Here is a 15,062-nt window from a genome sequence, read left to right as displayed (position 1 = left end):
AAAATAACAAGTTACTTAACTTGTAGAAAATAATAGGTATATGATGACAAGGAAGGAAAAGCTCTTAGCAGGAGTTATGCACTGAATTATATCACTCAAAAACATTATGTGCTGTAAATCCTAACCTCTATGCCTATAGTTTTGCTAGGATCCACAATCAATGCTCATGGAAGCAGCAGTTAAGAAATCAAATGACATATTGCATTAGGCCAATCTGCTACAAAAGACCTTTTTTAATTGTCAAGGAGCAAAGAGGTCACCCAAACCATGATATTTTCAACTGCCTTATATTCATGAAGGAGATGGATATATTCATGAATGAAGATCATAGAAGAATTGATGCATTTGGTTTATGGTGTTAGTGAAGAATGATGAAAATAGATATAAATGGTCAGAAGAACAAACCAATATGTGTTGGAAGAAGTACAGCCAAATGCTCCTTAGAAGCCAGGGTGGTGAGACTTCATCTCTCAGACTTCGGACATGTGATCAGGAGGGACCAGTCCCTGGAGAAGGCCAGCATGTTTGGTAAAGTGGGGGGGCTCAGGAAAAAAGAGAAAGACTACGGAGATGGACTGACACAGTGGCAGCAACCATCACAACTGTTAGGATTGAGCGGGACCTGGAAGTGTTTTTGCTCTGTTGTACATAGGGTCACTATGAGTAGGAACCTGTTCAATGGCACCTAACAACAACAAATGCCTGTTGCCATAATTCCATTTAGGAATGGATTATCTTTGAGGCAGGATTAGTGTAGGGTTTATTTCGAGTCAGTCTCTTTTCACAGATAAAATTTTTAAAATGCATTCTAGCAACAGAGATGGGATAAAACAGATGCCAAGATACATGGAGACCTCCAAGGAACCAGGAAACAGGAGCCAAAGAGTCAAGGAACTTCCTTCAGAGCCAAAAGAAAAAGAAACCCTTCTCCTGCTCTAATCTTTATTATTTCTTTTCTTTTGGTGGCTGTGGGTTCCCTCTGTTGGTCTGTTTCTAATTGTTGTAGATGCTGTGTTAATGTGTTGATTTTAGTTCTTTCTTCTTTTTGGATGTGTGCATTTACTGCAATAAATTGTCCTCTCAGCACAGCTTTCACCATGTCCCAAAGATTTTGGTATGTTGTGTTCTCGTTCTCATTTATTTCTAGAAATTTTGCAAATTCATGTTTGATTTCTTCTACTACCCAGTCGCTTTTCAGCAGGGTGTTGTTCAGTTTCCATGTATTTGTCTTGATTTCCTTGGTCTTCCTATTGTTGATTTCTAACTTGATAGCATTGTGGTCTGAGAAGATGCTTTGTAGTATTTTGATATTTGTAAATTTATGTAGACTTGTTTTGTGGCCTAAAACATGGTCTATTCTGGAGAATGTTCCATGTGCACTTGTAAAGAATGTGTATTGTGCAGTTGTTGGATTGAATGCTCTGTACACATCTATAAGGTCCAGTTGGCTGATTGTGTTGTTTAGTTCTTCTGTGTCTTTGTAAGTTTCTTTCTGGTTGTTCTATCCATTTTTTAAAGTGGTGTATTAAAGTCACCCACTATTATTGTGGATTCATTTATTTCTTTCTTCAAATCTATTAGAGTTTGTTTTATATATTTTGGCGCTCTTTCATTTGGAGCATAGACATTTATTATGGTTATTTCATCTTGTTCAATTGCCCCTTTAATCATGAGATAATGTCCACCTTTATCTATTATGCTGGCTTTTGCCTTAAAGTTTATTTTATCCGAGATTAGCACTGCCACTCCTGTACGCTTTTTATTGCAATTAGCTTGGTATATTTTTTCCCAACCTTTCACTTTTAATCTGTTTCTGTCTCTATGTGTGAGATGCGTCTCTTGCAGACAGCTTATTGAAGGATCTTGTTTTCTTATCCATTATGCCACCCTCCATCTCTTAACAGGTGCATTCAATCCTTTTACGTTCAGTGTAATTATCGATAGATATTGATTATTTATTACATTCGTTTTTTTGTGGTGCTGCTACTTCTTTGTTCTGTTTGTCTCTCTGTTGAAGACTTGATTTTTGTGTTCTTTCTTGTGAGTTTCCTCATAGTTTTAATGTTTTCATATTCTTGGATTCTCATTCTCTTGGTATGTTGTGAAGTGTTAATTTTCTTTGAGGTTGCTTTATAGTCCATTGACTGAAACCCTTCTACTGGAGGTGGTACCCTGAATTGAAGCTTTTAGCTTCCTCAACTGTAAAAAGATAGATTTCTGTTTGTTAAAGCCAGTAATTTGTGGAACATGTGTTATAGCAGTACCAGGTAACTAAGACAGAATATGGTGCCAAGAAGTGGGGGTGCTGCTCTAAGAGATACGTGAAATGTGGCAGTGATTTTTGAACTAATGAAGAGCAAAGACAACAGCCTTCATTATGACTTCATTATAGCCTCAATGTAAAGAAAACAAAAATCCTTATCACTAGAGCAATAAATAACATCATGATAAATAGAGAAAAGACTAAAGTTGTCAAAAACGTCATTTTGCTTGGATCCACCACCAACACTCATGAAAGGCGCAGTCAAGAAATCAAACAACATGTTACATTAGTCAAATCTGCTGCAAATGACATCTTTAAAGTGTTCAAAAGCAAAGATGTCAGTTTGAGGACTAAGGTGCACCTGACACAAGCCATGGTATTTCAATAGCCTGTAAAAGTTGGACAATGAGTAAGGAAGACCACAGATAATTGATGCATTTGAGTTACGATGTTGAAGAAGGCTGTAAAAGGTACCACAGACTGTCAAAAGAATAAACAGATCTGTGTTAGAAGAAGTACAATCAGCATGCTCCATAGAAGCCAAGATGGCCAAATAGAACATCATGATTAGTAAAGTGCAGGGATAGCGAAAAAGGGAGATGCGCCCCCTCTCCCAAAGAGATGGACTGACACAGTGGCAGCAAGTGTGAGGATGGAGCAAGACTGGGTGGTGTTTTGTTCTGTTATACATAGGGGTCCCTATGGCTAAGAACCAACTTGATGGCACTTAACAACACCAATGGGTAGAGGTTAGAAGAGTTTTAATATACCTAATTATAAAAGGGGAGTTCTGGTATGGCACTGTAGGCTAATGCATCAGACTGCAAAGTTGTTTGAACTGCAAGGTTAGTGGTTCAAGCTCACCAGCTACCCCTCAGAAATCTTATACAGGGTGGCTATGGTCCAGAATTGACTCGACGGCACTTAACAACAACAACAATTGTAAAAGGAGGAACCTTGGTGGTATGAATGGTTATGTGCTGGGCTGCTAACTGCAAAGTCAGCAGTTCAAATCCACCAGCCACTCCATGAAAAATAGAGGGGGGAAAAAGCCACAGAAACCCTAGAGTACAGTTCTACACAGTTCTGTAGGGTCGCTATGAGTCAGAATTCACTCTTTTTCACTGAGTTTGGTTTAGTTTAATTGTGAAAATCGAGACTACTTTCAAAAGACTGATGATAGAGTTATGGACATCAAAGACAATTCTAGTGAGGTTCAGAAGGAAGTGAGGAGAACTATGGAGAAAGTTTCTATCATCTCAGAAAATACATATGATACCAACTATAGAATGCTTCTAGAATTGCAGATGCTAAATGTTTTTCATGAGGCTTTAAAAGAAATGATAAACATAGGATTGGACAACAGAAAAAATACAATGGCTTTTATGTGGCAAAAAATCTGTCTGATTATGTTCAAATGTTTAGTGGAAGTTTGAACTTAAAAGTGATGAACTTGGAAATCTCACTGATGAGATTTCTAAACAAGATCTAAAAGGTTTCTCCTTACAGCTGACAAAAAAAAAGGAGGACAGAGTTAGACCTAAAAATGAATTGTGTAAAAATGAAAACAAAACATAAACTTTTGGGAAACTCTATTGTACAAACTAAGGACACAAGTACTAAAACGGTCACCAAGGAACCAGCTAAACAATCAGCATCCAAAGCTGAGGGGGTGGAGCTGTCATGCCCAAAAGGGGTCACTAGTCAGATTCTTGTTTTTGAGTGCTGTCTAGTTGTGACCCTGTATAGAGTTTCTGAGGAGGACCTGGTGAGCTTGAACCACTGATCTAGTCTCCAGATGCACATAGAACAGTGGTCTTCCATTCCCCATCATGCCTTCCACACATCATGGAGCCCACAGGACTCGGGTGTGGTGGTAGTCAGGTATTGACCATTGCCACTGCCATCTGCCTTCCACTCTGGGCAAGCAAATGCACACTGCCTACACCTGGCTTCCCTCTGACCACCCTCGACCTCTGTGGCTTAGACCACAATGTCACAGATGAATGGGAGATGGCATCCCATAGCCAGCTGACAACCATGCCTTGTGTAGTCTGGTAATCACCATGACCTATGAAATATCATTCAAGGTGACACACAAAGGGAGTCCCATGCCCAGCTATGACCCCACGTGGGGCCCAGATCATCAGAGGAGAACCCAAGAATTTTCGCAAAGTTGTAAATATATAATATTGGATAATGAGATATTTGATAAGTAAAGACTAGGTATAGTCTGTATATCTAGCAGTACACAAATAATAGAATATATGATTACTGTAGCTTTGAAATATGAGTGTTTCATGGAAAAATTAAAAGATAATGGAATCTTTCCACAAACTTTTTGAAACCCCACTTGCATGCTTTCACATCAGGAATTATAAGTCCTCCTATGTTGCTATTTTAAAATTGATTTGGCTTTTTAAGGGTCCCTTGCCATTGCACATAAATTTGAGGGTTGGCTTTTCAGTTTCTGTGGTTCAGGGTGTTGGAATTTTGACAGGTATAGTGTTGACTGCTTTGAGTAGTCTTCTAATCCATAAGCACAGAATCTCCTTCCATTTGCTAGGGTACTATTATAAATGGAATTGTTTCCTTTTCAGATTGCTCAATGCTGATGTATAAAAACCCAACTGATTTTTATCTGTTGACCCTGTATCTTGCCACTTTGCTAAATTCAACTTTTAGCTCTAGTAGTTTTCTTGTAGATTTTTTGGAATTATTCCATATGCAAAAATAGATAGTTTACCATTAAGGCAAGCAATTAATTAAGTCCATTCAGGATAACCCACCTCCCCAAACTGAACCTCAAAGGGAACACACGAACAGGCATGTAACCTTGCTGGCGACTATACTGGTCTACAAGTGTGTGAAAGTGGGAGAAAGGCAGTAATGAAGATATGGGCTGAGTTCGACCACATTCCATAGATTCCTGTTGACCTTGTTGTTCTTGTTAAGTGCCATCAAGTTGGTACCTACTCATAGCAACTGTATGCACAGCAGAACAAAGCACTGCCCAATCCTAGGCCAACCTCACAATTGTTGCCATGCTTGAGCCCACTGATGCTGCCACATTGCCTATCCATCTCTCTGGGGATCTTCCTTTTTTTCTATGACGCTCCAACTTATCAAACATGATATCCTTCTCCAGCAACTAGTCCCTCCTGACAATATGTCCGAAGTATGAGAGATGAAGTTTGGTCACTCTGGCCTCCAAGGAACACCCTGGCTGTACTTCTTCCAACACAGATCTGTTTGTTCTTTTGGCAGCCCATGGCACTTACAGTATTTCAGGAGACTTGGGAACTTCTGAGCCCATGGACACTGACCTAGCCAAGGAGGGATAGAGCTGAGAGTGAAGCGTCCAGCTAATACGAAGCGGGGGAAGATGCACAAGAATGTTCAAACTTCAGACCGTGCAGACCCGGTCAGGAGGTCAAGACCCTGTGGGCCCAAGCGTTGTTGACCGTCCAAACCATAGGCTCTGAGGATCAGACTTTAGCCACCTAGTAGACATAGCAAACTGTCCCTCATCTGATTATTCAGTAATGCTTGTTAGTAATCTCATACATGAGCCCTGGATATCCACAGACAAATGTAAAAACCTTCCCTAAAAGCCGAGACTGTAAATTCCAAAAAGGCAAGTTCCCCTCGACAAAAAAAAAAAAAAAAAAAGCTAAAGAGGATAGAGAGAAACACTGTTAACTGATGATATATGGAGGGGATAATAATCAATGTAATGAAACAAGTTATATGAATGGTTGAATGTGAAGCTGATGATGTGCCCTGTAAACTTTCACTCAATCCAAAATAAAAACATTTAATAAAAAAAAAAAAGAATGTTCAAACTTGCAGAGAGTACTCATTTGACCTAGTTTCAATGGTTTGATGATCAAAACTCAACTAGAGAAAGACAAAGAAATTTGATCAAGGAAGCAAGTACAAACTGCAAGTGCAAATTACTATAATTTGATGAACTTGACCTACATTTATGGATATAGTATCTCAAAATAACAACTGAGAGGGAAGGAGTGTCTTCACATCAAGGATCAATACTATCCCCTCTGTGCACAGGGTGGATAGGAACGAGCAACTTAAGACACTGGCTACCTAAAATTGAAGGGGCTATAAAGGCATGAAGTGGTTGGCTTACAAGTTTTCAAGAGGAACTTTAGTTTAGTGGTGGGGGGAGAAAAATCCCCACTGACTAACTTTCATCTTGTCTAGATTGTTCTGATGAAAGGAAATGGGGATAGGATTCTCTTGATTCAATATTAATTGTTCTCATGACTAAAAGTGAGATTGTCACAAGTGTAAAGGTATAAGTTGTGTAACAAAAAGGGGGGAGTAGTTAAGTCTTACATTCCAGGAACAGAGGATCCTAGGACCATCAAGAGGGAAGAGCATAAGCACAATATGGGACCCTAACCAGAGAAGCAGCGACACCAGAGATGGAAGCAGATGGGATGGCATGGAGAGCTAAAACAGCTGAGGATTCTAGACTCATCCAAAGAGAAAGATTTTGTGATGGCGGCCAGGAGGATGGCTTGCAGAATGTGTCCTCTGGTTGTTTAAAAGATTATATATTCCTACATGGTTTTCTGTCTATAAAAGAAAAAAAAACAACAGGGAATAGAAGCAAATAACTGTTAACTGATGAAGCAAGGAGATTATAATCATTGCAATGAAACAAAATACAATCAGTTCAGTGCAAACCCGATGTTCTCCCATGTAAACTATCACTCAATTTAAAATGAAAGCTTTAAAAAAAAAATGTTTGCATCTTCCTTCTGTTTTGTATTCCTTTGATTTGTCTTGCCTAATTTCTCTAAATAAAGTACATTATACAATACTGAATAGTAGTCAGTTCCTGATCTTAAGGTAAAAGCACTGGGTTGTTCTCTACTGCTGTTAGCTGTGAGTTGTTAATACCAACATCAGGTCACTTCCATACCTAATCTAGATTTTCAGGAAAGGTCAGAAAAATTTCAGTTCACAGTTAAGACAGCAACCTTCCTTTTCAAAAGAAATCTGACCAGTCTTGTTTAATCACCCACAGATGCTTTGATTGGTAAATTACAGAATAAAGCCAATAATATGCAGTCTACTGTCCCTTCACCACATAACAACCATTTGCAAAACAGAATTGGTATTTAGCATGACCTACTTAAAAATACACTGACTTGAATCAGGAGAACCAAGCCCACCTCAAACTTGCAAGTATTACCATGCTACTTAGGTGTTACCTGATAGTACGTTAAATAACACTATCTTCCAACAGTTCCTGACAAGAATCTAGCTAAAAGGTTGTATGTTAAAAACTTTAATCATTTATCAAGATGGTCAAACCTAATGCTGCTTATGCTAATGGTAAACAGATCCTATTATCACTTAAACAAAATAAAGGTGTTTAAAATAAAGGACAAAAAGGAAACAAGCTCCGATGACAGAAATGATCCTGTTTGTTTGTTACACAAAATTCCAGCCTACTGTGTGTGACCTTTCTGTACATTTTCCATTATTCACCATTTTCCATTATTCCCAGTGTGAACACTATTTCTGTCTATATTACCATATACAAGTGAAGCTCTAAGCTAATAACTCAACCTATTGCTGACTTCAAACTTGGTTTGGAAAGGGAGTTCACATTTTGTCTGACCTTGCTTTTACATTAAAAATTCTCATGGAAATTGAAAGCTCTATTTCTATACTAATTCAATTATTTAGAGCTTATCACAAGAAATATCTACCTACTCATCTTGTCTTCACAATCTCCAATTTCCTTGTACCTACATTGTGTGTGGACGCGAGATTTTAAGTTCCTCTATCCCACATTGTGGCGCTGCAGGCTACAGGCTGGTGGTTTAACCTCACCAGCCGCTCCTTGGAAACCCTATATAGGGTGTCACTATGAGTCAGAACCGATTCAATGGCACTTAACAACAGCAACAAAATCCCAATTTAATTCCTGGTATGGCGCTGTAGGATCAGCAATGAACTTCGAATCACAAAGTTGGCAGTTCAAGCCCACCAGTTACTCCTTGGAAACTCTATATAGGGTTGCTGTGAGTCATTCCAAAGAAAGGTATCCCAAAAGAATCCAGAAATCATCGGACAATATTTTTAATATCCCACTAAGAGTAAAGTTTTACTAAAGGTAATACAGAAACAGTTTCAAGCATACATTGACAGAGGACTTCCAGAGGTTCAAGCTGGATTCAGAAGAGGATGTGGAATGAGGGATATCATTGGTGACGTCAGATATATCTTGGCTGAAAGCAGAGAATACCAGAAAGATGTTTACCTGTGCTTTACTGACTATGCAAAGGCCTCTCTGATTGTGTGGATCATGACAAGTTATGGACAACATCAGGAAGTATGAGTATTCTGAAACATTTAATTGTGTTCATGAGGAATCTGTACCTAGACCAAGAGGCAGTAGTTCGAACAGAACATGGGAACACTGAATCGTTTAAAATGAGGAAACATGTGCAACAGGGTTGTATTCTTTCACTATAGTTATTCAACCTGTATGCAGAGCAAATAATACAAGAAGCTGGGCTATATGAAGAAAAATGTGGCATCAGGTTTGGAGGAAGATTCATTAACAACAACCTGTGATATGCAGATGATATAACCTTGATTACTGAAAGTGAAGAGGATTTAAAATACTGATGAAGATCAAAGACCATAGCCTTCGGTATGGACTGCATCTCAATATAAAGAAAACAAAACTCCTCACCACTGGACTAATAAACACTTTTATCAATGGAGAAAAGACTGAAGTTGCCAAAGACTTCATTTTTCTTGGATCAACCATCAACTCTCATGGAAGCAGCAGTCAAGAAATTAAACAACGTTATTGCATTGGGCAAACCTGCTGCACAAGACCTTTTAAAGTGTTGAAGAGCAAAGATGTCAGCCTGAGGACTAAGGTGCACTTGACCCATGCCATGGTATTTTCAATAACCTCATATGCATGCAAAAGTTGAACAGTGAATAAAGAAGATCGTAGAAGAATTGATGCATTTGAGTTATGGTGCTGGAGCAGAATATTCAAAGTACCATGACTGCCAAAAGAAAAACATCTGTGTTAGAAGAAGTACAACCAGAGTGCTCCTTGGAGGCCAGGATGGACAAACTTCGTCTCTCATACTTCGGACATATTGTCAGGAAAAATCAGTTACTGGAGAGGGATATCATGTTTGGTAATGTGGAGGGTCACAGAAAAAGAGGAAGACCCCCAGCGAGATGGACTGGCAAAGTGGCAGCATCAATGGGCTCCAGTGTGGAAACAATTGTGAGGTTGGCCCAGGACCGGGCAGTGTTTCATTCTGTTGTGCATAGGGTCACTATAAGTCGGTACCAACTCGATGTCACCGGATAACAACAAGAGTCAAAACCATTTTGACGGTACTTAACAACAATAACATCCCACTCTGAATCTAAAATGAGCAAAGCAATCATATAAGCATTCTTAGTCCATGGTAGCATTTAAAAACAAGAACCGAAAAAAACCCCAAACGTATTCACACATCCTCCGCAACCCCACCCCAGAGTCCACTCAAACAAGCATGTATTATTAAATCTAATGTCTAAGAAGAAAAAAAGAAAATCATACATGGCATGGCTCAAAAACTATGCTGTGACTTGTCATTGCCTAACACAGACAAAAAGACTACGTATAACTACACTAAATCAACATTTCAAACGTTCATCGTAAATATTGTGGTTGTTGAGTGCTGTAGAGGATTTCTGTGGAGTAGCCGGTGGGTTTGAACTGTCAACCTTGTAGTTCACAGTCCAGTGCGAATCCTAGAGTGCCACACCAGGACTAAAAAATTCACACGTGTGTATGTGTGTGCAGAAGACACAGAGGAAGAGAGAACGTGTGTGAGTGTATACATGCGCACACATGGAGGGGGAATGAGCATAAACACATTTAGATACTCACTTGCTCCAATTTAAAGATATGCTGATTAAAGTAGTGTTGTAAACATTCATTAGCAAAATTAATACAAAACTGTTCAAAACTGTTACTTTCATAATCTTCAAAACCAAAGATATCAAGAACACCAATGGACAAAGTCTGAAAAATAAGACAAAAAATTTGGTTAAAATATGTCTAAATATTCATAATATATGCAACAAAACACTCAAAGTCATTCTATATTAGAAGAGAGGAATGAGGGTGATGGGGGGGAGGCTCATGCTCAAACAATAAAGAATAATTCAAAATTTAATGCTACTAAAATGCCAGCTACACATGCACAAATTTATTCCAAATAAAACGTGTTCAAAAATGTCTCAACAATCAGTGGATGGCTACAGACAAGTTCCCTTAGTACTACACTTGTCTCAGTATTGTTAGGGTACCTTCAAATAATAGTTAATTTTGTACCATGGGGTAAAAAAAGGACTTTGAAGTCAGATCTAATATAAAATTTTTAACAAAACTCAAGTGGACATCTTCCCAGATTATTGAAAGTTTACAGCAAGTTTACAGGAATGCTAATCCACATAAAAATGTTTTTAGATGAATCAAGCATTTTAAGGAAAGTCAGAAAGACCTCAAAAATGAGTCAAGAGAGTAAAGGCCATCAACCTCTGTCGGGGACTGGCCTCGACATAGGGGTTCGGTTCACGAGGAGGAGATACCTGGCGGCGGTAAAGATATATACAGACAGACAGAAAGAGGGGGACAAGGAGGCACCCCAAGCCAGGGTGGATACATCACTGGTGGGCAGGCTTGGGACTACAGGCATCGTGGCCTCTGCAGGCAGCAACTCACTGCCCTGCAACTGCAATCTTTACTGCATCAACCAGTAATGCACTGATCTTTACTGCATGCCCTCCAACCCGTAATGCACTGCAATCTTTACTGCATGGCTTCCAACCCGTAATGCACACCTGGGGAGGCCCGGGCCTCTGTTTTATTTAGGGGAGGAGCTTCACACCAAGCTGGGAGGGACTTAGGCAAGGTACAGCTAACATCAGTACTTTTCCAGACATTCAGGTAACTTTACATCGTACTTCGCTGGTTCGAATCCCAGGCCAGCAACTTGGTTTCTCAGGCCCAATTAACATATCTATAGCCCCTGAGCTCAGTTGGGGGAAGGTGAGAGGTAAGGACAAAAGCTTGGGCAGAGTCCCACTGTTTGGCTTCCTGAGCCAGGTTTTCAGGAACTTGGCTGAATAGCTAACACTTGGGATAGATTCAGGGTGGATGGCTTTTTTGTCTGTAGAACAAAGAACTGTGATTTTAGTTAATCCTTTGGAGAAAGGCTTGACCTTGCAACCTTTACAGTCTGGGCTTTTAGGAAAATATCACATTTATCTGTGGATTATCAAGGGCTCCATGTATTAAATTAATACATGTAACTGAATATTAAGATGAAAAACAATTTGCTATTGACTGCTAGTGGCCTCATTTGTTACACTCGGGCCTATAGGGCCTCGAACCTCTGACCAGTCTTACACGGTCTGCAACGAACCTCGACATGAATGAGAAACTAAGGCTGCAGAACAGAAACTGGTGGAAGCAGTCCACACAATTGCCATTGATGCCATCATTACTGGTTTGGGGATCTCACAAGGTTTGTCATTTTCAGCTTAAAGTAAGTATCCTGGCCTCAGTAAGCTTTCGGACTGATGGGTGCCTGTGGTACCTTGAATTTACTGGAAATGGCTTTTCTATCCAGTGTCATAATTCTCATCAAGAGATTCAGTGGGACCATGTAGATAATGGTATATATGACTCTAAGGCCAGGATTGGTTAGTTTGCCACCCAGCTAGGTTTAAAAGGAACCATCGCAGAAGCAGGAAAGGAAGATCCCAGGACCATCAAGAAGAGCATGTGATCCCTATCTAGAAAAACAGCGACGGCAGAAGAGACAACAGAGGCCGTGGCATGGAGAGACAGAGCAGCTGCAGACGCTAGGCTTATGGACTGAGGCAGAGGCCAAAGGGCCTATGGCTTGTGAGGTCAAAGACAAGAGTGTGGTGTACCTACAGTATGGCAGAAAGGAGGTGTTCCTGACTGGAGAAGTGCTGAATCCTGATATGTTTTTTGATTCCGAATGGTACCCTATTCACTTCCCTAATAAACCTCGTAATTGTGAGTATTGTTATGAGTTCTGTGTGGCCATTGCAATGGACTTCAAATCCAGATGTAGAGCAGAGAGTGCTGTGGGAAAGACAGCTGGTGTCAGAATTGGATAAAGAGGGTTGTAGGGTGGAAGCATGTCTGACCTTTCCTTCAGGAAATCAGCCTTGAACTAATTTTACATTTGACTCTCTTTCTCCCTAGTGCAGCCAAGGGAGGTCAGACATAGTTCCCAGTGGTTTTTCCAATGCCAAAAACACAGCAAGACTAGGTAGTTCAAAGAGCTGACATTTGTATCAGTCACTTAAGCAAGTTCAAAGCCAATGAAGAAACTTTTATGCAATGAATCAAAACTGGGATGGGACTTGGATTTCCAATATGATCCAGAGAGCAAAGTCCAATTAAAACAGTGGCTTCAGAGGGGATCTTCTGGGCCAGTTAAATCCAAGGAAGAGAAGTCAGCTCAGAAGGTTATGACAACTGGTTTGGGGGATTCCTTTGGAATCTTGAGAGATTTTCTCTAAGGACACAGGATGATCATGAGGGCGTATTATGAAGAAGTTTTAAGGAAATTGAAAACTGTATCAGTGAGAAAAAGGTCAGGTAAGTTGCAACAAGGAATGAGTTTTTTCATCATGATAATGCAACTGCTCACTTTAAAGAATAGCCAGGGCTGTGCTATAAGAATTTCACTCAGGAACCTTACCCAATTTACCCGATAGCCCTGATGTTGCCCCTTCAGATTTCTGTTTGTTCACCAGCCTCAAAGAACACTGAGACACTCAAGAATGCTAAAACAGTCGTTTTGACGTACTATAAATCAAAGAGTACAGAATTCTATCTTTAGAGATGGAAACACCATCTTCAGAAGTATATGGACCTAGACATATGATATACTGAAAAGCTATCTCTCCATACTTTGATATTTTTATTAATATAAGTTTCTATGATTTTGTAGCAATAGTTTTTAATTACCCTTATATATTACAAATAAAAAGCATTTTAGTTATCTTTCTTTTCATCTTTTCTTTTTATTCTAATAGCACATTAAAATGTGGGTAATTATAATTTTTAAGACATTAAAATTTTAACATACAAGTAATCCATGAATTCTATCAGAGAAATGTACAAAACCTGTTAACTTAATTTCATAAATTGCTAGACCGCAAGAGATATGAGAACAGAAACAAGAACCGAATATAGTAAAGTCAGAAGTTTTATCACAGCAAAGGATCACCAGAGCTAGGTTAATCCTGATTATGCCTGGATATGCCAAGAAGGCATCAAGGGCTTCAAGAAGGCCATGTAATGTTTACTAGTTTTGATTTCCAAAATCCCAATAATGGAATTCTGTTTTAAGAACCAAGCTAACAAGTATGTCTCATAAAGCATAGGAATGAAACGAGATATGAAAACGTGGCTTTTTAAAGTTAATTTTATTTTTATTCACCAAACATGCTACATAGTTCTAAAAGACTTTTAACAAAAACAATCCTTTCCTCACCCTCAATTTCTGCTCCCTAGAGTCAATCACACTTTCATGTTTTAACTGGTTGTACTACAGTATGATATAATAAAGAAATACCTTTACTTCTTTTTCTTATATTTTACTTCTAAAACTATCTACTAACTTCTTATTATGAGTAATAGGGAGTCCTGGTATAGATTTGTAGGATAAGCACTGGACTGCTGATCACAAGGTCAGTGGATTCAAACCCACCAATCATTCCTTGGAGACCCAATACCAAGTGTCTATGAGTTGGTTCTAATGGTAATTAACAACAACATGGATGACAGGGATTCAGCTCTAATATCCCCACACATAATTCTCAACACACCATCCAATTCTTGCAATATAATTGGATGGAAATTTTTAGTTAAATTAAAATACTTTTCTCCATAGATGTCAAGAAATATAATGGGCAAACTGACACAGTGAGTGATAATAAATGTCAAGGAGAATTTTAAAGTCTCTACTAAGAGTATTTTGATTAATTATGCTGACTAATTTCAGGTCCTTAGGACGAGAAGTGAAAACACAGCTCTTCAAATACAATTTGACTTTACAAATTAATAACAAAAACCAACTGTCATCGAGATAATTCAGACTTATAGCAAACCTATACTGGGTTTCTGAGACTGTAAATCTTTTTAGGAGCAGACAGCCTCGTGTTTTCCCCATAGAGTAGATGGTGGGTTTGTACTGCATACCTTGAAGTTAGCATCCCAACGCCTATCCTACAGCACCACTAGAGATCCTTTTTATGTATTAGATTACATTAAAAGTTCATTTTCTAACTCTACGAAAATTTGCATGCTTACTCAAAGCATGAAAAAGCAATGTAACTTCCAGAAAGATGGCACAACAACTAGGTCTAATAACCCAGCCTAATTACACAAACACCAAAGAAGGCAACTAGAAACCTATAATCTCAACTCCATGAGACCTCTACAGAGTAAGCCGAGGTGGCATTTAAATGGTGAGAACTTTTTAAAATTATCTCTGATGCACCTGCTCCTGCCACTTAGCAAAAGTAGACTGAGATTGACATTCTCAGGGAGGGGGTCCAAACTCAGGCTCTGAAATGAGCAGACAGACTTCATGGGCAGAAAGTTAATTATGTCTGTTCTAGTCTCTCTGAAGGAGTCCTCGTGTAACACCATAGGATAAACACTCAACCTCAAGATTGGTTTGTA

General features: G+C 39.1%; 1 protein-coding gene across 1 annotated transcript in view; it reads right to left on the bottom strand.

Annotated features, from left to right (window-relative positions):
- Window positions 1-15,062, bottom strand: part of MYO9A (myosin IXA) — a 352,098-nt gene that overhangs the window by 178,857 nt on the left and 158,179 nt on the right. The window contains exon 11 of the mRNA XM_006866530.1: window positions 10,215-10,349. Within this exon, the coding sequence (XP_006866592.1) occupies window positions 10,215-10,349 (135 nt within the window). The remainder of the gene's footprint in view (window positions 1-10,214; window positions 10,350-15,062) is intronic.

The sequence above is a fragment of the Chrysochloris asiatica genome, unplaced genomic scaffold (assembly GCF_000296735.1).
Source record: "Chrysochloris asiatica unplaced genomic scaffold, ChrAsi1.0 scaffold00092, whole genome shotgun sequence".
Taxonomy (NCBI): domain Eukaryota; kingdom Metazoa; phylum Chordata; class Mammalia; order Afrosoricida; family Chrysochloridae; genus Chrysochloris; species Chrysochloris asiatica.
This window is presented reverse-complemented; position numbering and strand designations above follow the sequence as displayed.